This window comes from Eublepharis macularius, chromosome 1 (assembly GCF_028583425.1).
Source record: "Eublepharis macularius isolate TG4126 chromosome 1, MPM_Emac_v1.0, whole genome shotgun sequence".
NCBI classification, from domain to species: domain Eukaryota; kingdom Metazoa; phylum Chordata; class Lepidosauria; order Squamata; family Eublepharidae; genus Eublepharis; species Eublepharis macularius.
In genome coordinates, this window is record NC_072790.1 from 126,369,607 (window position 1) to 126,395,038 (window position 25,432).

Genomic DNA, 25,432 nt, shown 5'->3' on the forward strand with positions numbered 1-25,432 from the left:
CCCAGCGGCAGCTGCGGCAAGCCCTGACAAGTTGGTGGCCCGTACGGGGATAGACGTTCCAACGCAGGCACCAGTCAAGGGGCGGCCTCCCCAGGCTGCCGCCCCAGCGGAGCTCAGACTGTGGCTGGAGGGACGCCTGGATAGGATGTGCAGAAAGCTGGAGGCAGCCTACCAAGCCACTCCAGTGGAACTAGCACAGGTAGGGGAGCTGCGGATGCAAGCCGGCGTGCTCACAGGGGCCTTGCCAAGGGTTTACGCCTTTGTTTGGGAAAGTAACCCCCTGCCCGGCAAGCAGGTGCAGAGTCTATGTGCCACCGTGAGGATAGGCCGGCTGATCCTACAAGCCCTATTGGACTCCGGGAGTGCAGTCTCAGCAATTCGACCCCAACTCCTCCCAGCTGCCACCCCAGTGCACCGCTGGATCCCGGTGATGGATGTGATGGGCCGCACCCAGCCCTACGGCCCTAATCACAATAGAGTACCTAGGGGTCCGCCACCAAATGGAAGTTGCCCGGGTAGCCCACCTACCCGTGCCATTGCTGCTGGGAAGAGATGCCCCAGGGTTCTTCAGTCTCCTCAAGCAGGCAGCGGAGAAATTGGGAAGAGACGCCCCCGGGATCGCCAGGCCACGGCTGGAGGCGGCAGGGGAATTGACAGACCCACAAGTTGCCACTGCTCTGCAGGTGGAGGAGGCCGACGACCCGGGCGAGGGTCCCTCCACCAGAACAGGGACAGGACCCCGGGCCGAAGACCCATCTGGGCCCCTGGCCGATCGCCCATTCTGTGACGCCCAAGGGGCAGATGAGTCCTTGCAGCGCTTACAAGAGACGGCAGCTCATGAGGAGGAGCTAGTGTGGGATGAGCGGATGTCCCAACGGCTCCCGCGCATCAAGAAGCAAGGAGGGGTTTGGGTTCGCATAGCTCGCGCCCCAAGTGGCCAGGGGGAGGTCTGCCAGCTATTGGTGCCGACTGCCTACCGGGCCGAAGTCCTCCGCACGGCCCATGAGCATGCGTGGGCCGGGCATCTGGGGCACCACAAGACCCTGAAGATCTTCGAGCAGTTCTTCTCGCCCTCCATGAATGCCGATGTGAAGGCCCACTGTCGCTCATGTCCCACCTGCCAGCGGGTGGCAGCCCGCCGCCCACCGAAGGCCCCCCTCTCCCCACTACCCGTCATGGGGATGCCCTTCCAACACATCGCGATGGACTTCATCGGACCGCTGCCATGCACACCCCGGGGCCACCGCTTTGCCCTGGTGATTGTGGACTACGCCACGCGGTTCCCCGAGGTCATCCCGCTGAGGACCATGCAGACCCCGGGGGTGGTCCGGGCACTGTCCAAGTTCTTCGCGATGGTGGGGCTGCCGGATGAAATCTGGACGGATCAAGGAGGCCCGTTCCGTGCCACAGCCATGCGCCAACTCTGCCAGAATTTGGGGATCCGGCAGGTGTTCACCTCGGCTTACCACCCTCAGACAGATGGTTTGGCAGAGCGGCTGAACCAGACCATCAAAGAGGCCCTGAAAAAGATGACACGGGAGAAGCCTCATCAGTGGGACATGTACATCGACCCACTCATGTTTGCCCTCAGGGAGACCCCACAGGCCTCCACTAGCTTCAGCCCGTTCGAGCTGCTGTATGGGCGCAAGCCAAGAGGGATGCTCTCCCGGCTGACAGAACGCTGGGGGCCCCAGGCCAGCAGCGCTGCGCCCACCACACAGGAGTACATAAGCCAACTCCGTAACCGGGTGCAGCAGTCCCAAGCCGAGGCGAACCGCAGACTGACTCACACCCAGGCGAAGCAGAAAGCCACCTATGACCGGGGTGCACGGATGAGGGCCTTCCAGGCGGGAGAAAAGGTCCTGGTGCACCACTCGGTATTCCCCAGAGAGGAAGGGGACCCATGGAGGGGCCCCTACCCAATTCGGAGGGTGCTGGGCCCCACTACCTACGAAGTCCAGTGCGGGGTCGGCTGGCGTCGGCGGAGGACCCTGCATGTGAATCTCCTGAAGCGGTGGCATGAGCGCCCAGAAGAGGAGTGTGGCGTAGCCGAGGACCCGTTGGAGCTTCCTGACAGTGAGCTGCCATGGACCTCCGAAGCCCCGGAGTTTGAGGAGACCAAGGTGGACCCCCAGCTCAATCCAGCTCAATGGGCCCAGCTACGAGACCTCTGCGCACGGGTTACCGGGGTCTTCTCCCGCAGGCCGGGCAGCACCAACCTGATTCAACATGCCATCCCGACCAGCCCGGGGCAGACATCCCGGGCTACCTGGCACCCCATCCCCAGGAAGCGGTGGGAGGCAGTGGAGAAGGAGACAAACGAGATGTTCCGGCTGGGTGTAATCGAACCCTCACGGAGTGCCTGGAGGAGCCCGATAGTCCTGGTGCCCAAGCCAGATGGGACCACCCGGTTTTGCATTGACTATCGCGAACTGAATAAGGTGGCCCAGTTCGATGCCTACCCCATGCCCCGAGCAGACGTGCTGGTGGACCACCTGGGGTCCACCCGCTACCTGTCGGCCCTGGACCTAACAAAGGACTACTGGCAGGTGCCCGTGCGGCCGGAGGACTGGGAGAAGACGGCCTTTGCCACCCCCCAAGGCCTCTTCCAATTCAAGAAGATGCCGTTCGGCCTGCATGGGGCGGCGGCCACCTTTCAGCGGCTGGTGGACCAGGTGCTGGGAGAGTGCCGGGCGTACGCCATGGCGTACATTGATGATATTATTATCTTCAGCCCCGACTGACCCACCCACCTCCAACACCTGGAAGCCGTCTTAAGGGCCCTCCAACGAGCTGGACTAAGGGCGAACCCATAAAAGAGCCACCTGGGGTTCCAGGAACTCCAATACCTGAGCTTTGTGGTCGGGGGAGGACGAGTCAGGCCACCACCGGACAAGGTGGCCTCAATAGCCGACGCCCCACAGCCCAAGACCAAGAAGCAGGTTCGGCGATTCCTAGGACTGCTGGGGTATTACGGGTGGTTCATCCCCCACTTTGCCTCCCGAGTGGCGCCCCTGACAGACAGCTTAAGGAAGGGGCTGCCCAACCAAGTCTGGTGGACCCCAGAACTAGAGGCAGCTTTTAAGTACCTGCGGTCAGCCCTCTCCAACGCCACTGCCCTATGGAACCCAGACTTTGACCGGCCCTTCACACTGGCCACAGACGCCTCAGACACTGGCCTCGGGGCTGTGCTGACCCAGGAGCGGGATGGCGTGGATGTCCCGATTCTGTTCCTAAGCCGGAAGCTCCAGCCCGCTGAGAAGCACTACGCCACGGTGGAGCGGGAGGCCCTAGCGGTCAAGTGGGCGGTGGGGGCCCTGCAGTACTACCTGGCCAACAACCCCTTTGTACTGCTGACAGACCATGCACCCCTCCAGTGGCTCCATCGCATGAAGGCGCACAACCCCGGGGTGCTGCGGTGGTACCTCTCCCTTCTACCCTTCCAATTCACTGTCAAATACCGCCAGGGGGCACGGCATGTGGATGCGGACTTCATGTCCCGCATGTTCGAGGCTGAACCGGACCCCCACAACTCAAAGCCAAGCGGGGGTGTGTGTCCGGGGTCTGAGCCCCAGCCCCCAGACTTGACAAGAGGGAACAGCAGGTCAACTGGTCAGACAGCAGGTCAACTGGTCAGCCAGCTGACAGCAGGTCAACTGGTCAGCCAGCAGACAGTAGGCCAACCGGTCTGACTGGCAAGCAGAGGGGGCAGCCGGGGGACAGCAGGTCATCCCCTCCCACGGGCAAATGGAGCCAGAACCTGCCTGTGCCAGGGGCAAGGGGCAAAGGCCCAGGGCCTCAGGAGGCAGGGGGAGACAGAGAGAGGCCAGCGAGTCCCACTCCCCTGGGGAAGGAAAGGGGACTAAGCAAGGCAGAAGGGGGCAAGGGCAGAGGGATTGGGGGCCCAGCAGTCACCCACCCAAAGACCTTACCTGAGGAGGAGAAGCAGCAGCAGCCCCAACAACCCAAAGCCACACCCCAGCTAGAAAATAGTAGCCTGGCCCAGGAGTTGCCAAAAGCCAAGCCACTCCAGGTGGGGCTATTGGAGGCACTCTGCAGGAAGCCCTGGGCAACCAGCCAAGGAGCCGCAGCCGGACCCACCTTCAGCCATCAGCTCAGCCAGGGAGGCCGGGCTGCTAGCCGGGGGACGGCAGCTGGACAGGCCTTCAGCAATCAGCCAAGGCAGGGAGGCTGGGCAGCCAAGGGAACAAGGCACAGCTGGTGCTGGTCAGTGGGGCCAGATCAGCTACCCCAGCTGCAACTGCTTGGTGCAGCCCAAGACCAGGCTGGAAGAGGGGTGGGACAGTAGAAGGAAGCCCTATAAAAGCTGGCTGGGAAGAGCCCTGAGGTGGTGGGTTTGAGTAGGAGTGATGGAGCAGAGTTGGAGTGGAGAGAAGCCAAGGAAAAGGCAAGAAGAAGAGTGGAGGCTTGAAGGAGAGTCTTGGGAGGAAGAGATGGTGGAAGATGCAGGGGGTAAGCAGGCCAGGTTGAGCAGGCCAGCGAGTGGATTGAGAGGGAGTCAGGGTGAGGTATACCGCCCCTCCTTCCACAGAGCAGGGTCCTGCAAAATCCCTGGCCCCCCTGTGACGTCAGGAGCAGACTGCTCAGTGCCACGCCCAGCAGCAGCTGCGGCAAGCCCTGACATCTTCAACAATGAATTTTTAGAGTTGGTAAATGCTTCACAAACAGGCTAATGTAATGAATCCTTTCTGGTACATAGAGAAAGGGTATTCTCAGATGTATGTAATCTTTTATTCTGATTTGATCTGGAAAGTAAATGATTTTGCAGTTTTTGTTGCCTCTTTTAGTGATCTTCTTATGTAAATGAACCTACTTTTTCATATGATGGTAGGAGATTGTTGTAAAGGATCCTCAGTTCTCATTTATATTCCTGTTTGTTTTGATCCTGATACTGTTTTTTTGTACCAGACAGATGCCTCTGTATTGGCTTAGTTTTAGTTGCACATTTTATCCATTTTTGTGATACTATAGTTTTATATCTAATCCTTTCAGAATCTGTAAAGCTTTTCAATTATATCTGCACAACCTACTGGCACTAGGCTATATGCAGCCTTGCAGTCCATTAAGTTCATAGTAATCCAGGCCACAAAAATGGAGGATTATGGCCTTTTTAAATATGCAGAAAAGCTACCTAGTATAGGTTAGAATATACCAATGTAGTTGCAAGAGGTCTTTAAAACAGATAGTAGAACTGTAGTAGAGCAGCACAGTTTGAGGGAATCTTTATAATAGAACAGGATTGTAGTCTATGGCATTAGGTATCACCTTGGTTTTGCTGCAGTGTGTTATACCTTTTAATCTATTCTCTTTGTTGTTTATGGTATCTCTTGCCTTAGATCATTGTTTGCATTGTCCTCTAATTCTGTAATCCCTAGTCCTATTGCAGTGTTCATTAGCTGTTTAATGCTGTCTAATTGCTTTATCCTGTAATCTGCCTTGAGTTTCAGCGAGAAAGGTGGACTATAAATACAGTAAATAAAATAAAAATAAACTATAAACTAGTATCAGCCACCACATGCTATTTTCCACAAACTGGGTGTGTGATCTGTGGGCTAGAATTTAAATATGCACTTAGTGCTTAGTGATGATGCTTAGTGCTCTAAGAAGGAAAGTAAACAAATGAGACTGGGGAAGAGGATTGTAGAACATCAGATGTGCACAGGCCTACGAATATCAGGCTACGCATATCAAATTACACATATCAGCTCTTATCATATTTTGAACTCTGCTGGGGGTAATCAATCAAATTATACACACTAAAATACGGAAAATTCAGTTTCACACATGGAATCTACTTCATATATGGCTTATAAACAAATGTAAAAGGAGCAACAACACACTGTGTATTGGCTTTTAGCTGTAATACTTAACATGAATGTATTCACACATCAGTTGAGATATTGAAGCCATAATAAGAATATTTATGTGGTGAAAATAAACTCTAATTGTCTGCGTTAAACATGTTCAGATGAGGGCTTGTAAGTGTGCCCTATTCTGTTTTTGTAGACTGTCTAGAAGCTATAGTAAAAAAATGTTTTCATGTCAGAAAATTCAAATAATTGTATCCTTTTTGTGTTATTATTAGCTGCATAAGCACTAGTGTCACTAAGGGACATTGTGCAAGGGTGCTAGAAGAATCCTGGTATGATAGTGAAGGCTTATGTTATGATTTCTAGGAAGTTTTGAGTATAAAATGATAATGTTTTAAATTAGTTTTAATTAATTTAATTTTCTTCCTTAAAAAAGGGAAATTTGGTGTTAGCCTGTATAATATATTAGCAGACACTGTGAAAGGAATCCATGAGAATTAGGAGGAAAAATAAATTTGTTATTGTTAATTCCATAACTTCAGCATATTAAAATGGAATCTCATCATTTGGTCTGCAGTGCCAGAGTAATGTTATGTATGGTATTGTGCTTAACTCATTATTCTCAGCACTTGCATACTGAGGCAACAAGCCAAAAATATTTTAATTTTGGAAGTGACTTAATTTTAATCTCTAGAAGAATATAATATCTTCTGTTGTGACTTTTTACAGCTCTTGATTGGTTTTGAATCGGGAACAGTAGCATTGTGGGACCTCAAGTCAAAGAAAGCAGATTACAGATACACGCATGATGAGGTAATAGAAATCATTCATCTGGCAGAATTTTTTTGTTTGTGGTGTTATAATTTTATTGACAATATTAGACAGCAGTTTTGTTTTAGAAATACAATTATAAAAAATATTGTTAACCCATCTTTTGGGCCTTACAGACCCACAAAGTGACTCAGAATGATAAAAAAATTAAGTTATATCAGTAACTTACTCTTGTTTGTATAAAATACGAGACTGAGAATACAGTTCTTTAGTGAGAGCAGACAGCTTGCTCTGTAGCTCTTCTAGAGCCAGTGGAAGTGGAAGGTAGGTACAATTTGTCAGATTTCCTCTCCTCTGGAGCCCTCCATGCCACATAGCATTTTCCCACCTGTTTGTTATGGCTGCAGGCTGCTGGAGGGGGAGAGGCAAGAAAGATCCACTTCTCGTTCATAGGGGCCAAGACGCTTTCTGCAGTAAATTATGAAGGGAATATGTGCATTTGTGTTGGACATATGCTATGAAACCATAGTCAAACATGTTTAGTAGACCCAAGTTAGTTCCGTTTGTATTTATGGTGGAAAATAGACATATTTGTATTATCTTGCTAAATACTATTCTTCAGCTATGTCCTCTCTTTCTCTCTGTACCCCTTAGGGCTGCCAACTCTGGGTTGGAAAACTCCTGGAGATTTGAGAGTTGAGCCTGGGAAGGGTGAGGTTTGGAGAGGGGAGGGACCTGAGAAGAGTATAATGCAAGTCCACCCTCCAAAGTAACCATTTTCTTCAGGGGAACTGGCCTCTGTAGTTTGGAGATGAGTTGCAATTCTGGGAGATCTCCAGGCCCCATCTGGAGGTTGGCAACCCTTGCACCCTTTCAGTAACTATATTTTCTTTCTTCATATTCTGTAGGCTTTTTTACATCTCTGTCCTTTCTTTTCTTACTTCTGCCTTGTATTGTTGAAGTTTACAGTACTCTTCATCTATAGAACCTTATGTTCTCATCCTCTTTCTCTGTAATTAGAACAAGCATGATGTAGTGGTTAGAGTGTTGAACTAGAATCTGGATGACCCAAATTCCGATCTTCACATTGCCATGAAGCTTGCTGGATGACCTTGGATGAGTCAAACACTCTCATCCTAACCTACCTCATAGGGTTGCTGTGAGACTAAAATGGAAGAGGAGAGAATGTTGTAAACTGTTTTGGATTCCCATTGGGGAGAAAAATGGAGTAAAAATATTGAAATAAATCACTTTCACAGCAAGTGATTCATACCAGTTAAAGAGTCACAGATGCATGTATGCTATGCTGTAAAGCTTATTGCTTGCAATAGCTAGAAAAACTGGCAACAGCTTCACTTATATGAAAGAATATTGCAGATACAGTGCTTCTGGCATTTTCCCAATTGAAGTTCCTACTTCTGATGCATTTGGGAGTTTTTAGATAACCCCACAAAGATTTGGAAAAGGGTCACATACTATGAGTATTTAGAATTCCCACACAGTGCTGCAAATAGAAAGGGAAGAAGTCATAATTAATTCACAAGCTTATGTTTTGCCTTTTCTATGGAAAAACTCCTTGTTATACATTGTTAACATAATTGGCTTGGGAATCAGGGTTCTCTGGTTCAAAATTGAGACTGAAGTAGCTGTATAGTAAATCTACATATTCCTGGCACCATAAATTCTACAATATATTATGTATCTTTTCCTGCATTTTACAATTAAAGCATTGTGATAGAGAACATTACTGGGGCTGCTTTTAAATTATTCTTCCTGCTTAAATATAAAAATGTTTGCATTTTTGTGAAATCTGTTTTAACGACTTTGGCACATGGAACACGTTCTAATCCAGATATGCATCTCTTGATATATTAGATCCCTCTTAATTTAATCCTTCAGTTGAGACAGTGAGCCAAGTAGGAGAGGATTGTTCTTGGAGAGTGTGGAGTTGACTGAATTCCAGAGAATGTAGAATGCATAGGTGCTACTTTGAATGTCACTCTACCAGTGAGCAGATTTATCTGTGAAATAGATTATCCTTGGCAATTGATAGGTAGACAGTTGTCAATGTCCCTCTGTGCTGAGGTGGTAAGCATCTAATGTATAGGCAGTGCTTAAATTATGCCTAAATGGATTCGGCTTCTTTAAGATTATGCAACAGAGATTGTGTGTTTTTTGTTATAATTCTGTATACAGTGCTGTTATAGCGGAATAGTTTTGGGTAGTAAATTTGAACTCATTACCTAAGACCGAAGTAAGTTCAGTCCCTGTTATAGCATTACTTCTATTAGCTCAATTTGGGACATTGTAGTTTAATTACAGAGTTGTAATTCTATATGGGACATTCTTATTTGGAGGGCTGCTTTTGACCAGCTGCTAGTTAAACGGGATCTATTCAGGGTAGTTAAGCTTGCAAATTTACTATTATCGGGATGTTGTGAAACAGGAAGGTATCACTCATGTTGATGTATCATATTTTTATCTTGCCCATCCTTCAAGGGGACCTCATCTCCATTTATTTCCACAACTAGGGCAGTTCAGACTTGCACTGGTTCAGCTTAGGTCCTGTTTGCCAGTTTTATTTTATTTTTATTTTAATGATAATTGGTTCAACCTATTAATGGCTATTTGGCAGGTTGCATCCTTTTCTAACAGTGCAATGTTGTAGAATACATTGGCTTATCCTGCAGCTGCAGTCATTTTCCCTGGCACTCATCTTTATGGCTTTTGTGCAGTCCCACATTGGAGCTGCGCACATGGAGGCCATCCATGGAGAAGATTCCCAGAGCTTTCTAGAAGACTAGGAGCACCCCTCGTCCCTTTGGTGCTTTCCTGCCAAAAAATCACATGACCAGGACAGGCACTATTCCCTCAGTTTTATTTTTATGGCCACAGAGAGAGGATCTTCATTGCTATTCTCTGTTTTTCCCTTACCTCATCCTTGAGTGTGTGGAGAATTATTTCTTTTAATTTTTTTTAACCCTCAATAGACATTCAAGTGAAGAATACAACTACGATGCCAGCCACAGCTGCTGGTGAAATGTCAGGAACTACAATGCCAAGACCACGGCAATACAGCCCGGAAAACCCACAACAACCATATTTCTATCTTTCCCTTCGTTGTTATGGCTCAAGAGACACTTCTTAAAAATACTGCAAAATGCCAGCCTGATTAAAGGCACCTGCTCCCTCCCTGTTACCCTTGAGTATCAAGGGCTAAGTCCAGAGGTGTGGCCTGTCAGCCTCCCCACAGTGCCTCTTCTCCAAGGCTGTGGTTTCATGCCACCCTGAATGAATACCAAGGGCTAACCAGAGGTGTGGTCTGTCAGAGACTTCATACAGTGGCCCTTTCTTCAAGGCTGCAGTGATACGTCAGCCAGATTAAAGGCGCCTGCCCCCTCAGTTCCAAGGAGAAAAGCCTGGAAATGCGGCCTGACAGAGTCTTCAGTTCCAGGATTTTTTCCCAAAGGCTTTGCCTGCATACCTGTCTGGATAAAGCTCTCTCCTCTCCTTGGCTGTGTCAGCTCTGAGGGGAGACATCTGGAGTGTAGCATATCAGGTCTCTCCCTTTGGAGGCTGAGAGGCTTTTCCCCAGGGCTTTTGGAAATGTGAAAGCCTTACTTAAGGAATCCTTCCTCCTCCTCCTCCCAGGCTTGCCTTGGTTCCGAGGTACAGTCCCTGAAGGGCAAGAGTTAATACACAGCAACATAGCCTGGAATCATCAAAGTTCATTGTCCGCCTTCTGTGCAGTCCCACATGGGACTGTGAATGTGCAGGTCTGCTGAACAGTGAGGTTTTGTAGCTTTAAAATCTGTTAGGAGTGCCTGTCTCTCCAAGGCATTTGTGCGGCGTTTCCCACCGAAACTGAGTGTGTTTCTGGGAGATGGTGCCCCTTACCCTCAGTTTCTCTTTTGTTGCCAACCGAAGAGGTTCTTCAGCTTTCACACTTTTCTTTCAAGGCCTAGAGTCATCTAAAAAAGAAGTAAGGAGAGCAAGTATGGCTGAAAAAGCTTTATTTAAAAGGTGCACTACGTGTGAAACCAAAATGACAAAGACAGGTGGTCACTCGGTTTGTCTAGAAAGCCTTTGGGAGGCTAATAATGTATTGGCATGTGGACACTGCCAAAAATTTACCCCAAAGGCTAGAGCCGAAAGAGTCAGTAGGCTCAAGGCACTTCTGTGGGAACGGGCTATGAGAGCTTTGGATCTTCCTCTGAGCAAATCGATAAAATACCCTTCTTCTACAGGAGGTTTGGATCAAATAGTCCCAGCATCGGCTTTAGCATCAAGTGCTAGAACGCCCAGTCTGGTTCGACAACCCTCAACTCCATCTTGCATCTCAGCCCTGATGGCTTTGGATCTGGGAAGTCGGAGTCAACAGAAGCGTTCAATTCCAGAGACCCAAAGTCTCACTGATATCTCTTGAGCCTACCAAATGATTTCAATTTAACCTCAAGATCAGAACTGACAACTATACATTCTTTGAAGCCAAAGAAGAAGAGGTCAGACTCAATCAGCGTCAGATCCGTGTTGGACCGGAAACCTTCAGATCTGAAACCTTTGGTGCCGACGAGAGTTGCACCAGATGGTGTTAGCCAACACTCCACAGAATTCTTGGAACCACCCAAGAAGATTAGAACTAAGACACAACATTTACGCAGGGATAAACATAGACCATCAGAGTCGAGGAGCAATGAACCATGGAAATTATCGTTCTGAACAGACCACGAATTCTGTCTATCCATTCCAGATTCCCATCTTATCATGCTTCTGTAGAGGATGGAGAATTAGAAGACCTACCTCCACTAACTACCCATTAGATTGATGGACACAATGACAAACAGCCTTGTTGCTCACACACCTGCCAATCTGAGCTCTAACACACTCCACTATAACACTATGGGTTTGACACCGGCGAACCTTACTGAACCCATTCTATTGCATCTACATTTGAAGGATTCGAACAACCAAGAGAAGTTAGGTCCCAATATGAGATTCCTAAATTCTCCATGTCATATCATCTATTAGAACCCGAACAGGAGCAATATCAGCAGGACAGGAGTCCAAGCCCACCATTCAACCATTCACCTGATGAGGCAGTAACAGGAACACGATCTATTTCACCAACGGAGGATTTTCATCTTTATACTGAACAGATGATACAGATGGACAGATCACTCAACATAGGGAGATCATCAGTGTTAATAAACTCAATCTGTGAGAAACCAGCCTCCACAGAGGCTACTACTATGGCCTTTACAAGTCCAGAGAAGACATCTGTTCATTTCTTTTCAATCATCCTCCATCATCTTCCCTTGAAACGGATGCAATGCAAACCGGCAAGGACAGGGTCCACATTCCACACCGTCAGACAAAGAAAGCAAAAAATTCAATGGTCTGGGCAGCAAGATGTATTATTTGGCAGCACTAAACATCCTGATAGCCAACTACACAGCCATTATGGGAGCATACCAAGTTTTCTTGTGGAACCGCATGAATTCTTTCATAGATCAACAGTCAGAGGACCTGAAGGCTCTAACTACAGTCATAATGAATGAAGAGTTAAAACTCTTGAAAGAGCAGACTAATGTGGGGAGAAATGGTTGATTCATCAGCTAGAGCCTTGGCCTCAGCCATCGTCCTAAGACAGCATGCCTGGCTCCATCCTACTGCATTGCAAAATAGAGGATCTCCCTGTTGAAGAACAGACTGTTCTCCTCAAAGACAGATGAGTACCTTTCACAAAAACTAAAGGATAGACGAACTGCCCATTCATATAGCGTACTACCTCCCAAACAGCATCGATATTGTCAGCAACAATCATACTGGAACAAATCCTACCATTTCCAACCATATCAACAGTATTCTCAATATAGACAGTCGCAAACCTATCAAGAGCAATACCAGTGTAGGTGATCTAATAATAGATCTCTCCAAGGGCAATAAAACCCAGGTGAAGAACCCCAAAGCCAGCATAAACAATTCTGACTATATACAGAACAGTCAGGGTTGTTTGGAGACAGGTTGGCCAGTTATTCACCAGTTTGAGAAAAAGTTACCACATATTCATGGGTGTTAAAAGTTATAAACGCTGGTTATTAAATTGAGTTTCGCTGTTCTCCAACTCAGAGCTTTCCTGATTTATCTCAGCATACATTTTCTGAAAAATTACAATCAGAATTGGTAGAATTACCACAAGGAGAATGAAGGAGGAAATTATTAGAAGGCATTTTGAGACTCCACTGGAAATAGCTGGGACAAGGGTTCGAATTATGAACGAAGTACCAAGAAAAGTGCTCCAAGATCGGAAAAAATATAGAGATTTGATACAAAAGCTGAAGGCAGCTGAAATTAGATATAGATGGGAGTTGCCGGAAGGAGTGACTTTTGAATTCCAATCAGGGAGACAAGTGATTAAGTCAAAATATGCAATGGACGTCTTTCTGATGGAGAATGGAAAAGACTTTCCTAGCTCAAGTAGATTATAATTATGGAGTACAAATTAATTTCATGGAATGTTAATGGACTCAATTCACCCTCTAAACGAAAAGCTGTGTTACATTGGCTATCTAAACAAAGAAGTAATATGATTTGCTTACAAGAGACTCATTAGAGATCAAGATGTTAAATATCTATTTAATAAGAAGTTAGGAAAACAATTTGTTTCGGCAACAAAACAAAAGAAGAGGGGAATTGTTATATATATTAAGGAAGAATTGCAGCCCAAATTAATAGTTTCTGTTAAAAATGGAAGATACCTGGCTGTGGAATTTTTATGTAATGCCAAAAAAACGTTGATACTTGGAGTATATGCACCGAATGGTTCTAAGGATTTATTTTTTAAAGACTTAAGAGAGCAAATGGAACAGTGGACTTATGATCATATAATTGTAGCTGGAGATATGAATGGAGTTGTGGATTTACAGTTGGATAAAAGCTCATCACCAAGTAAAGTAAGGGCAAGGAAATTACCAAAGTCATTTTTTGAAATTCAGGAACAAGAAAATTTAGAGGATATTTGGAGAAAATACAACCCTAAATCGAAGCAATATACTTTCTTCTCAACTAGTCATCAATCCTTTTCTAGAATAGATATGATCTGGGCGTCTAAAGAACTGGTAGTATTTACTAAAGAGATTGATATTTTACCGAAAATTAGCTCAGATCATAATCCTGTGATGTCGAGATTTAGAATGAGAAACAAGAAACGGAGATGGAGAATTAATGAGGATCTTTTGGGAGACCCAGAATGTGTGGAGGTGCTTAAAAAAGAAACAAAGTTTTTTATTCAATGTAATGTTGATAAAGGAGTGTCAACACATAAGGTCTGGGATACATATAAAGCAGTAATTAGAGGTGTGTTGATGGATTTAAATGGTAGAGACAAAAAGAAAAAAGAAATGAAGTTAAAAGAGATTCAGGGAAAAAATATTCAAGTAGAACAGCAATTGAAAAAGAGGCCAGGTAAAAAGAAATTGTTGTATGAAATAAAGTTATTGCAAGAACAAATTAGGGTTATGGAAAATAAGGAAGTGGAGTGGGAATCGAAGAAAATGAAGTAAAAATCATTTGAAGGAGCTAATAAACCAGGGAGATATTTGGCGTGGCAACTGAAGAAAAAGAGAGAAAAAAGAACAATAAGTAAAATTATGGAAGAGGGGAAGGAATTATATGATCAAGGACTGATTGAGAGAGCATTCTATAAATATTATGCAAGACTATATCAGAAAAAAACAGTGGACTATGAAAAGATAAGAGACTATTTTGACATGATTGATTTACCTAAGGTGCCGGAGAAGCTGAAAGGGAAGCTTGGTGCTGAAATAACAACAATGGAAGTGGTGCAAGCAATACAAGCTACTACAGTTGGTAAAGCTCCGGAACCGGATGAAATTACAGCAAAATTTTACAAAGTGATGGTAGAGGATTTAAAACAATTGATGCAAAAAGTGATCAATGAGATAGATATTGGAGGGGGCAGAGATGCCAGATACATGGAATGAGGCTAATATTACATTGATACCAAAGGAGACATTAGATTTAAGTAATGTTAAGAATTATAGACCAATATCTCTAACTAATAATGACTACAAAATATTTGCTAAGATATTAGCGGGAAGACTTAAGGTGTGGTTAGTGGAATTTATAGAAGAAGATCAAGCTGGTTTCTTGCCGGAAAGACAAATAAAAAATAACCTACGTGTATTGCTGAATTCCATTGAGTACTATGATAAAAACCCAGGGAAGCAGGTTGGGGGTTTTTTTGTGGACGTGGAGAAAGCTTTTGACAATTTGAACTGGGAGTTTATGTTTGCAACAATGGAGAAGATGCAGTTGGGAGAGAAATTTATACAAGCAATAAAAGCAATATATAAAAATCAATCTGCAAATATAATTGTTAATCCGGATGTAACAAAAAAGTTGGAAATAAGAAAAGGAACAAGACAAGGGTGTCCGCTTTCCCCACTTCTGTTTGTAATGGTATTGGAGATTTTACTTAGGCAAATAAGAGAAGACAATTCAATAAGAGGACTGAGGACAAAGGGATTTGTATATAAAGTCAGAGCTTTTGCCGATGATATAAGGGTGATAGTGGAGGATCCAGTAGAGTGCATGCCAAAATTGATGAAGAAAATGAAAGACTTTGGAGATTTAGCTGGATTTGTTATAAATAAGGTGAAGTCCAAAATATTGTGTAAAAATATGACTAAACAACAGCAAAAGGAGTTGATGGACAAGGTAGAATGTGAAGTAGTGAACAAAGTTAAATATCTAGGAGTGGAAGTGACAGCGAAAAATATTGATCTGTATAAGAATAATTATGACAAGCTATGGCAACAAATAAATAAAGATATGATTAAATGGAATAAAATGAATTTGTCATGGTTAGGTCGTATTGCAGTAATTAAGATGAATGTTCTTCCAAGAATGATGTTTCTACTACAGACAATACCTATTGTTAAAGATAGTAAACAATTTGAAAAGTGGCAGAGAACGATATTAAACTTTGTTTCGGCTAGAAAGAAACCCAGAGTTAAAATGAAGGTACTGTATGATGCAAAAGAAAGAGGAGATTTACAATTACCAAATTTTAAATTATATCATGAAGTGGTATGTTTGGACTGGATAAAGGAATGGTTGACATTGAAGCATTTGAAGCTGTTAGCATTGGAAGGATATAATAAACTATTTGGATGGCATGCATATCTATGGTATGACAAAGTAAAAGCAGACTCTATGTTTTTACATCATTATGTAAGAAGAAGCTTGTTTGCTGTATGGACCAAATACAAGAAATATATGGAAGAGACTATACCAATGTGGATTATTCCTGCTGAAGTAGTAAATCCGAGAACAGAATATGCAGGGGAAGAGTGGTTGACATATAAAGAAATTCTTGAGATAAAACAGAACAATTATTTGCTTAAAGACAATGACGAATTGCCATTCCAATATGGTTGGTTTCAATATATGCAGATAAAAGATTTGTATGAGAAGGACAAAAGGAAAAACGGTTTTAGGCTACAAAATTCTGAGATTGAGAACTGCTTGCTTCCGGGGGGGGGGGGGGAGAAAATGATTTCTAAAATATACAAGATATTATTGAAATGGTTTACAGAGGAGGAGGTTGTTAAAGTTCAGATGGTTAAACGGGCAATAAACTGTAATAGGGAAATTTCAATGGAAGCTTGGGAAAAGGTATGGAAAAATACAGTTAAAATTTCAGCATGTACCACGGTGCGAGAAAATGTTTATAAAATGATGTATAGATGGTATTTAACACCGAAGAAGTTGGTCAATGGTAATAGTCAGATGTCTGATAAATGTTGGAAATGTAAACAACATGAAGGTTCATTTTATCATATGTGGTGGTCTTGTGACAAGGCAAAACAGTTCTGGGGGGATATAGTAAAGGTTATGTCGAATATTTTACAAAGCAATATAATTAAAACCCCGGAATTGTTGTTATTATGTATGAACCTAGAAGACTTTGATAAAATGGACAGAGTTACGGTATTTTATATGATTATGGCGGCCAGAATGTGTTATGCACAGTTGTGGAAGACTCAGGAGATACCATCTATGGAACACTGGATCTTGAAAGTTCTGAACATGGCAGAAATGGACAAACTAACAAGGAAATTGAAAGAGCAAGAAGTATTGGAATATACATTAAGCTGGGAAAAATTCAAGAAATATGTGGAGAAAAAGTGGGACATGAATGGGAAATTGTGGTCTTTGGATAGTTGTTAAGGGGGAGATAGAAACTTACTTAAGGTTAAAAGGGGGTATATTTTATTATATTTTATTGGATTAGTATAGAGTTATAGTATTATAGTATTATAAAGTTAAGAGTAAGACAGCGTATTCATATGGGAAGTAATAAGGTTGAACAATAAGGTTGTATAGGTAATAGGGAGTATATACAATATTTTAGTGATGTAATAGAAGTAATAGATTTATAATATAGATAATAGGTATTTAAGGATTAGTATATTATATATATATATTTAGTTAGTATATGTACCATTTTTATACTCTTAATTTAGATAAGTATTATATTAAGATAGTTAATACAACTAAAAAGACTAGATTAGTATGTATTATATAGATATATATTATATATATTATAGATTTTAAGAATTTATAGTATATATTCTTTAGGTTAAGTTGGGTATGGAAAACTGTTGGGAGTCATTAGAAAAGGGAGGGGGGAAAGGATGGGGAAAATACAATAGGGTGGAAAATAATAATGATTATTATGTTTATGTTTGTAAACCCATCCAATAAAAATCCTTAAAAAAAAAAAGAATTGGTAGAATTACAAAGGAAGAGGCCATACGAGAGGTACCCAGATGTGAATCACAATGGGGGTTTTACTCCAAAATGTTCCTAGTGGACAAAAAAGATGGTGGTGTTAGACCCATTTTGGACCTCAGGGGTCTTAATAAGTTTGTCTATATTTGCACATTTCAGAATGGTGACGTTGAATATGGTATTACAACTTGTACGCCATAACTCTTGGTTTGTGGTTCTGGACTTAAAAGACGCATATTTCCACATTTCCATTCACCCATCACATAGAAAATTCCTACGGTTCACTTGTAATGACAAAGTTTTCCATTATCAAGTACTACCCTTTGGATTAGCTACAGCGCCTAGAGTTTTTAGCAAGTTCATAGCTATAGTGATAGCTCACCTAAGAACATTAGGGTGTTCCATTTACCCTTACCTAGATGACTGGTTAATTTCAGCTCCATCAAGAGAACAGCTACAGGAGCATGTTAAACTAGTGATTAACACCTGGCAGAGCTTAGGCCTGGTTGTAAATTGCAAGAAGTCTGTTCTTATACCCTCTTGAAGAGTACAATTCATAGGGACTATGCTAGAAAGTGTGGCAAATAAAGCCTTTCTACATGTAGAAAGAGCAAATAAAATAAAGAACTTAATCAGACAATTCATGAGGTGCAGATTCTAATTGGCATTAGCCATTCAGACTCCTTTAGGATTCATGGCCACTACCATAGTGGTAACACCCATGGCCAGGTTAAACATGTGCGCATTGCAACTTTGGTTCCTGTCATTCATCATCCTATCACACATAGATCCATCCACATCAGGCTGGGGTGCTTGCTGTGGTTCCTTTTCCACACATGGGAAATGGTTGCAAGAGAGAAAAAATTGCATATTAACATACTAGAATTGAAAGCAATCCATTATACGCTTATCTCTTTTGCAGATATTATAAAAAAGAAAAGAGTTCAGATTCTATTGGACAGTTGCCCTTCAGTGTTCTACATGAGTAAGCAAGGGGGCACCACGTCCAAACTACTGTGCAAAGAAGCCCTAATTACCTGGCAATGGGCAATAAAACACGGCATAACCATCCAGGCAGTGCATATACCAGGCAACACCAATGTAGTTGAAGACAAATTAAGCAGTCTTCCAACAGATAATCACAAATGGTAAATAAAAGCCACATATTTAGAACAAGTCTTCCATAGATGGGGATTCTCAGAGGTGTACCTGTTTGCCAAGGTAGGGAATCAGAAGACACCCCCCCCCCCTCTATTCTGTTCAAGGAAGGGCATAGGTTGAAATTCTAGAAGAGATACATTTAGATAATCTGGACAGATCATCTCTTCCCTCCAATTCTCTTGATTGTCAAGACAATGAGCAAGATACAGGCAGACAACCCAGGTATTATTGTAATAACACCCTTTTGGCCCAGATAACCCGGGTTCCAACATCTGATGCATCTGTCCAGGGGCTCACTGTTTTTTTTCAGCTCGGACCCAGATCAGCTCACTGACCGCGGAGCCTGGTATCACGACTGATAGTACAGAAGGGAAAATCTCTGACTGACTGATAGTACAGAAGGGAAAATCTCTGATAAGGTAGCAGAAATTATACTTAAGACTAGGAAGGAAAATATTAGGAAATCTTAAACTTCCAAGTGGGAAAGATTCTCTATTTGGGCCAGAGAAAAAGAACAGGACCATCTTGACTGCCTATTGTCGCATATTTTAGAATTTTTACTTTCACTAAAACAAGAAGGTCTTTCCAATTCGTCTGTCAAGGTCTATCTAGCAGCCATATCTGCCTTCCACTTTCCTATTGATAAGAGAACTATTTTTTCTCACAATATATCTAAATTATTCCTGAAGGGCTTGCAAAATTTATTTCCCCCAGTTAAGGAAATTGTACCACAGTGGTCACTACAACTAGTGTTATCTAAGCTCATGTCGACACCTTTTGAACCACTAGCCACTTCTTCCCTAGGATATGAATCTTTAAAAGTGGTATTCCTTGTAGCTATAACTTCCAGTAGGAGAGTAAGTGAATTAGCAGCCCTTTGCTCTGATCCTCCTTTCCTCAAGGTACAATAAGGGAAAGTGGTACATAGACCTTGTCTGAAGTTTAGAACCAAAATAGTGACTCAGTTTCACTTATCACAAGATATAATACTACCTGTGTTTTTTTCCAACCCCTTCTACAAAGGCAGAAAAGGCACTACATTCACTGGATGTATGCAGAGCCTTAGTATTTTACCTAGAATGCACTGCAGCTTTCAGAAAGGACACACAACTTTTTATATGTTACGTGGGCCCCAGGAAGGGGAAGGGTGCCACAGCACAGACCACTGCACAGTGGGTGACAGTAGCCATTAAGACATGTTATACATTGGCTGGCTTACCTTGTCCAGATCTCCAGCTTCCTCAACTGCACTGATGAAAGGGGTTCCCCTGTGTAACACCTGCAATGCAGCGACATGGTCCTCAGCAGACACGTTCGTGAAGCATTACACCTTGGATGTGATGGAGAGAAAAGAAGCAGCAGTTGGTCAGGCTATTCTCCAATCACTTTTCCAATGAAGAGCACACCCACCTCCAGGGTAAGCAACTTCTTAGTCTTCCATTTGGGATTGCACAGAGGACAAACCATGAAAACAGAGTTTCACTTACCAGTAACTGTTGTTCATCTACGGTCTTCCTGTGCAGTCCCACGTGGGACTGCGCACGCACAGGCCTGCCAATACCGGAGATTTTTATAGGTCTAAGCCACTAGGGGGCGCTCTCGCCTCTAAACGCGCATGCACGGCCGCTTTCCCGCCGAAACGGCTCCTAAGAGGCGGAGCGCCCCTCACATACCCTCAATTTCTCTTTTGCCACTGATCGTTGAGGTTTACAACTCTTCCTTCGTACGCGATGTCGGAGACGGCCTTGTTCAAGCGATGTGAGACCTGTGATCGCAAAATGACAAGGTCGGATGGTCATTCTGTTTGTTTATACTGTCTTGGAGAAACGCACAATACCCAGGCATGCAAACATTACCGAGCGTTTACCTCCAAGGCCAGGACGGAACGAGCGGATCGCTTGCATGCCTCCCTCTGGCAGCGTGCAATGTCGGTTGAGGATCCCCCACCAAAATCCTCTTCTGCTCCGTCTGCACCCTCTTGTCCTCCCCTAGAGGCGTCGGGTTCCAAGACTCCACGCTCCCAACCGTCCCCTAGTCGTTCGGAGTTGAGATCCGGGAAAACGGCCCCAGCACGGAGTTCGTCGGAACCGACCGCTTCGGTTCCGAGACCTTCTCGGAGTCGACCTCCTTCAACCTCTTCGACCGGTCAGACTTCACCTAGCCATGGAGCCCGTGGAAGTAAGACTCCCTCGGTTCGGAGGACGACCCCACCGGCTTCTCAGGAGACATCGGATCCGACGTCCTCGGATCCGACTTTTAAGTCGAAAACTGGAACCGATCCTGAAAAGAAAAAGAAGAAACGTAAACACTCCAACAAGCATGACAGGGCGGTGTTGGAGAGCCTGATTGCTGCTCCCCCGTCGGTTCCAATCGAATCCGTTTCTGCCCCTTCGGAGAGGCGTGAGGAGTCGACTGACCACCCTTCTTCTAAGACCCCTCCTGCGAGGGTGACCCAGGAAGAAAATGTGGCTCCGATCGAGAAGCCCCCTACACCATCGGGTTGGCCTCGATCAGCGTCTTACGAATCGGGCTTGGTTCGTTCTGTGCGGAGTCAACGGAGTCGGTCTGATCGTCGGAGCAGCCCTTTCTCCTACCGGAGCCATTCCAGGGATAGTCGGCGTCGAGATGAGCCAGTTACCCACTACAGAGAAGGCTCGTACTATTCGGACCGACAGTACAGAGGGGTCTCGTTGTCCCCCTCTTTTAGAGCCAGTTCCTACACTGGATATGATCGAACACCTCGTCCTTTGGAGGTGGTGTCTCCTCGGATCCGTGCTCGATACAGCGAATCCCTGCTATTGGATTCACCTGAGAGAGAGATTGGGCCCTCGGAAGAGGCTTCGCCCTCCGATGATTATCTGGCCTACAACGAACTTCTGCAAAGAATAGCTAAGGCTTTGGACTTGGAAGTTACATCAACTGAGTCCAAATTCACCGATAAAATACTGCAACATATCTATTCGGGGTCGACGCCCTCGATCGCTTTTCCCCTTATTGAGGGTTTTGCAGATCTTCGGAAGAAGTTGCACACTAGACCTGCGTCTGCTACGGCCACTAATAGGAAAGTGGAGAATCTTTATAGAACCAAGGATGATGTACACTCTTTCCTTGCAGTGCACCCGCCCCCGTCCTCGCTTGTGACTGAGGAAATGCAGGCTTGACATCGGCAGGGCTCGATGTCGGCTCCGGCTGACAGGGATAGCAGATGAATCGATGCCATGGGCAGGAAGCTGTACACTTCTACAACGTTTGGCATCAAGGTTGCGAATTACGCAGCTATGATGGCGGCCTACCAGCTTTTTCTATGGAAGAAGGTGGCGTCTTTTCTTCCGAGGATTCCCAAGGAACATCGTACTCTACTTCGAGTTATACAGGAGGAGGCTGTTCGCCTGTCTAGGCATCAGATCAATGCTGGCAGGAGTATGGTGGACACTTCCGCCAGGTCACTTCTCTCAGCTGTGGTGTTGCGCAGGTATGCTTGGCTTCGCACGACTGCTCTTCCTGCGGGGACGAGAAATAAGGTGGAGGATTTACCCTTCAAGGGCACCACGCTGTTTTCTGAAAAGACTGAGGAATATCTGTCCAAAAAGAGAAATGATCGCTTGACTGCCCGCTCGTATGGGGTCCTGCACCAGGCACCGCAACAGTCTTCTCATCCATACTACCGCTCCTTCCAGCGTGGCAGACAACACCGCTACCAGCCCTATCAAGGGTATACTTACCAGCCTCACAGAAACTATCAGAGCCCGCAGTCTGCTTTTCCTAGATGGAGGCAGGGCCAGCGTCCTAAGCCTGGTTCCCAGCAGCATCAGGGCAAGGACCAATATCAAGTACACAAGCAATTCTGACAATCACAGGGACCTGACCCCACGTTTGGGGACAAGCTTAGTGCATTCTTGAGTTCGTGGTGTTTGATCTGTTCAGATGTTTGGGTTCTTTCTATAATCCAGTTTGGTTATAAAGTTGAATTTGTTGATTTACCTTATTTACGTCTCCCTGTCTTTTCTTCAGATGTTCCACGATCTGAGATCTTAGGGGAGCTTTCTGCTCTATTACAGAAAAGGGCAATAGAGGAGATTCCTGTTGACTCAGCTGGGTTGGGATTCTATTCCAGCCTGTTTCTGGTGGAAAAGAAGGATGGTGGGCTACGACCTATCCTGGACCTTAGGGGCTTGAACAAGTTTATATGAATCCGTAAATTGAAGATGGTTACCCTACAAATGGTGTTGACCTTACTGCACCTGCAGTCTTGGTTTGCAGTCCTGGATTTGAAGGACGCATACTTTCATATTTCTATTTTCCCTGAACATAGGAAGTTTTTACGCTTTGTCTATGACCAACGAGTTTTTCAATATAGGGTTTTACCCTTTGGGCTAGCCACTGCACCTAGGGTATTTACTAAGTGCATGGCAGTGGTTGTGGCTCACTTGCGCCTTCAGGGCTGTCGCATATTTCCATATCTCGATGATTAGCTCCTGGTTGGTGACTCTGAGATGGATGTGTCTAATCAAGTGTCTCTCACGCTGACTTTATGTCTGCGTTTGGGACTTTTTGTTAATCAAAAAAAGTCTAACCTGATTCTTGTACGCTCCATTCAGTTCATAGGTATAATCTTAGATGGTGTAAGAAATGCGGGCTTCTTGCCTGTGGATCATGCATCTAAGATCAAGAGACTCATTTCAACCCTTAAAAAGTGTCGTTTTCAGTCCGTCCGGTTTATCCAGACACTGTTGGGCTGCATGGCCTCTACAACTGCGGTGGTCCCACTGGCCAGATTATTTATGCGGCCTCTCCAACTATGGTTCGATTCAGTTTTTTCACCAGGCCGTGATTCTCAGAATAAGAGGCTGTCGGTCCCAAGGGGGGTGGTGTCCTCTTTAGACTGGTGGTTGGAGGATGCTAACCTGTTTAGAGGTGTGGAGTTCGGACATCGACAAACTCACCTGTCTGTCACTTCGGATGCCTCCCTGTTTGGCTGGGGGGGCTCACTGTGCAGGATCTTATGCTCATGGTTTGTGGTCTGAGTCTGAACGTAAGGAGCATATTAATATTCTTGAGTTGAGGGCAATTTTATATGCACTGATCTCCTTTTCAGATACCGTGCGGAACAAGTCCGTCCAAGTCCTGACAGACAACACGACGGCAATGTTCTATGTCAACAAACAAGGTGGCACTGCGTCTGTGGCGCTCTGCACCGAGGCGATGAGGCTCTGGAAGTGGGCCATAGATCACGCTGTGTGGCTGCATGCTGTACACATTCCAGGGGTGGAGAATTCGATGGCGGATCACCTGAGCAGGCTCCACATGGACAACCACGAGTGGTCCCTCCAGGACAAGTATCTTGCCCCAATCTTCTCCAGATGGGGGACCCCGGAGCTGGACCTCTTTGCGACAGTGGAGAATCGCAAGGCCCCATGTTATTGCTCCAGAGGAGGCGTAGGCCCAGAATCACATGGGGACGCGTTTCAACTAGATTGGTCGGGTCCCCTTTGTTATGCCTTTCCCCCGTTCCCGCTTCTGGCCAGGGTCCTCAGCAAGATCCAGAGAGACAAGGCGTCAGTCGTCTTGGTGGCCCCGTATTGGCCGAGGCAACCCTGGTTCCATTCTCTCCTGAGTCTACAGATTCAATCGATCAGTCTCCCGGTGGTTCCAGACCTGCGAGGGGGTGCTTCACCATGACATCGGGAGACTCAAACTGACAGCTTGGCTGATCAGACCGGGAGTGCCTTTTCCTCGGCTGTGACTCACGTTTTACTAAATGCTAGGCTTCTGTCTACGAGGCAGTCCTACGTCTTTTAAGTGAGATAAGTTTTCTGCCTGGTGTCGGCAGAGGGATTTGGACCCTTTTCTGTCCTCCCTTTCTGATATATTGGAATTTTTGTGGGAGGTGAAACAGAAGGGATTGGCCAGTACTTCAGTGAAGGTTTATTTGGCAGCTATTTCTGCCTTTCACCCTCCGATTGACAGGAAATCTGTATTCTCCCACTATTCTGCTAAATTATTTTTACGAGGGTTGAATAATTTGTTCCCCCCAGTTCGGGCTCTGGTTCCACAATGGTCTTTACCCCTGGTTCTGACTCATTTAATCTCCAAGCCGTTTGAGCCGTTGGCCTCCTGTCCGTTACGTTTGTCTATGAAGGTGGCCTTTCTGGTTGCGGCCACTTCGGCTAGGAGGGTGGGGGAGTTGGCAGTGTTGTCTTGCGAGCCCCCTTATCTGAAACTGCACCCCGAAAAGGTTGTTCTTCGAACCAAGGTTGAATTCTTACCTAAAGTGGTGTCTCATTTTCACCTATCTCAGGAGCTGGTGCTGCCAGTTTTCTTTCCGGTCCCAACCTCAGAAGCAGAGAAAGCTCTCCATTCCTTAGATGTCCGCAGGGCCATTCTGTTCTATTTAGATAGGGTGAAACCTTTTAGACTTGATTCTAATCTATTCATCTGTTTTGCGGGACAGAATAAGGGCAAAAGGGCCACGCCTCAGACTATCTCAAGATGGGTGGTCCAGACTATACTAACTTGTTACACTGCTGCTAACTTGCCTTCTCCTTTGGAGGTGCATGCCCATTCTACCAGGTCCTAGGCGTCGTCAGCGGCTCTCCTCAGAGGTGTTCCTCTTCATGACATCTGCAGAGCGGCGACTTGGGCCTCGGCGGATACCTTTGTGAGGCATTACGTGCTGGACATCCTAGATAGAAAGGAGACAGCGGTGGGCACGGCAGTTCTACATTCCATCTTTGAGTGATGCGTTGGCGTCACCTCCACCCAGGTATTTAGCTTTGTAATCTTCCCATGTGGGACTGCACAGGAAGACCCTAGATGAAAAACAGGTTTTACTTACCATAACTGTTGTTCAT

At 45.3% G+C, this 25,432-nt stretch overlaps 1 protein-coding gene across 4 annotated transcripts in view; it reads left to right on the forward strand.

Annotated features, from left to right (window-relative positions):
* Positions 1–25,432, forward strand: part of STXBP5 (syntaxin binding protein 5) — a 374,150-nt gene that overhangs the window by 167,114 nt on the left and 181,604 nt on the right. For all 4 annotated transcript variants that reach the window (XM_055002095.1, XM_055001852.1, XM_055001931.1 and 1 more), the window contains exon 7: positions 6,561–6,644. In XM_055002095.1, the coding sequence (XP_054858070.1) occupies positions 6,561–6,644 (84 nt within the window). The remainder of the gene's footprint in view (positions 1–6,560; positions 6,645–25,432) is intronic.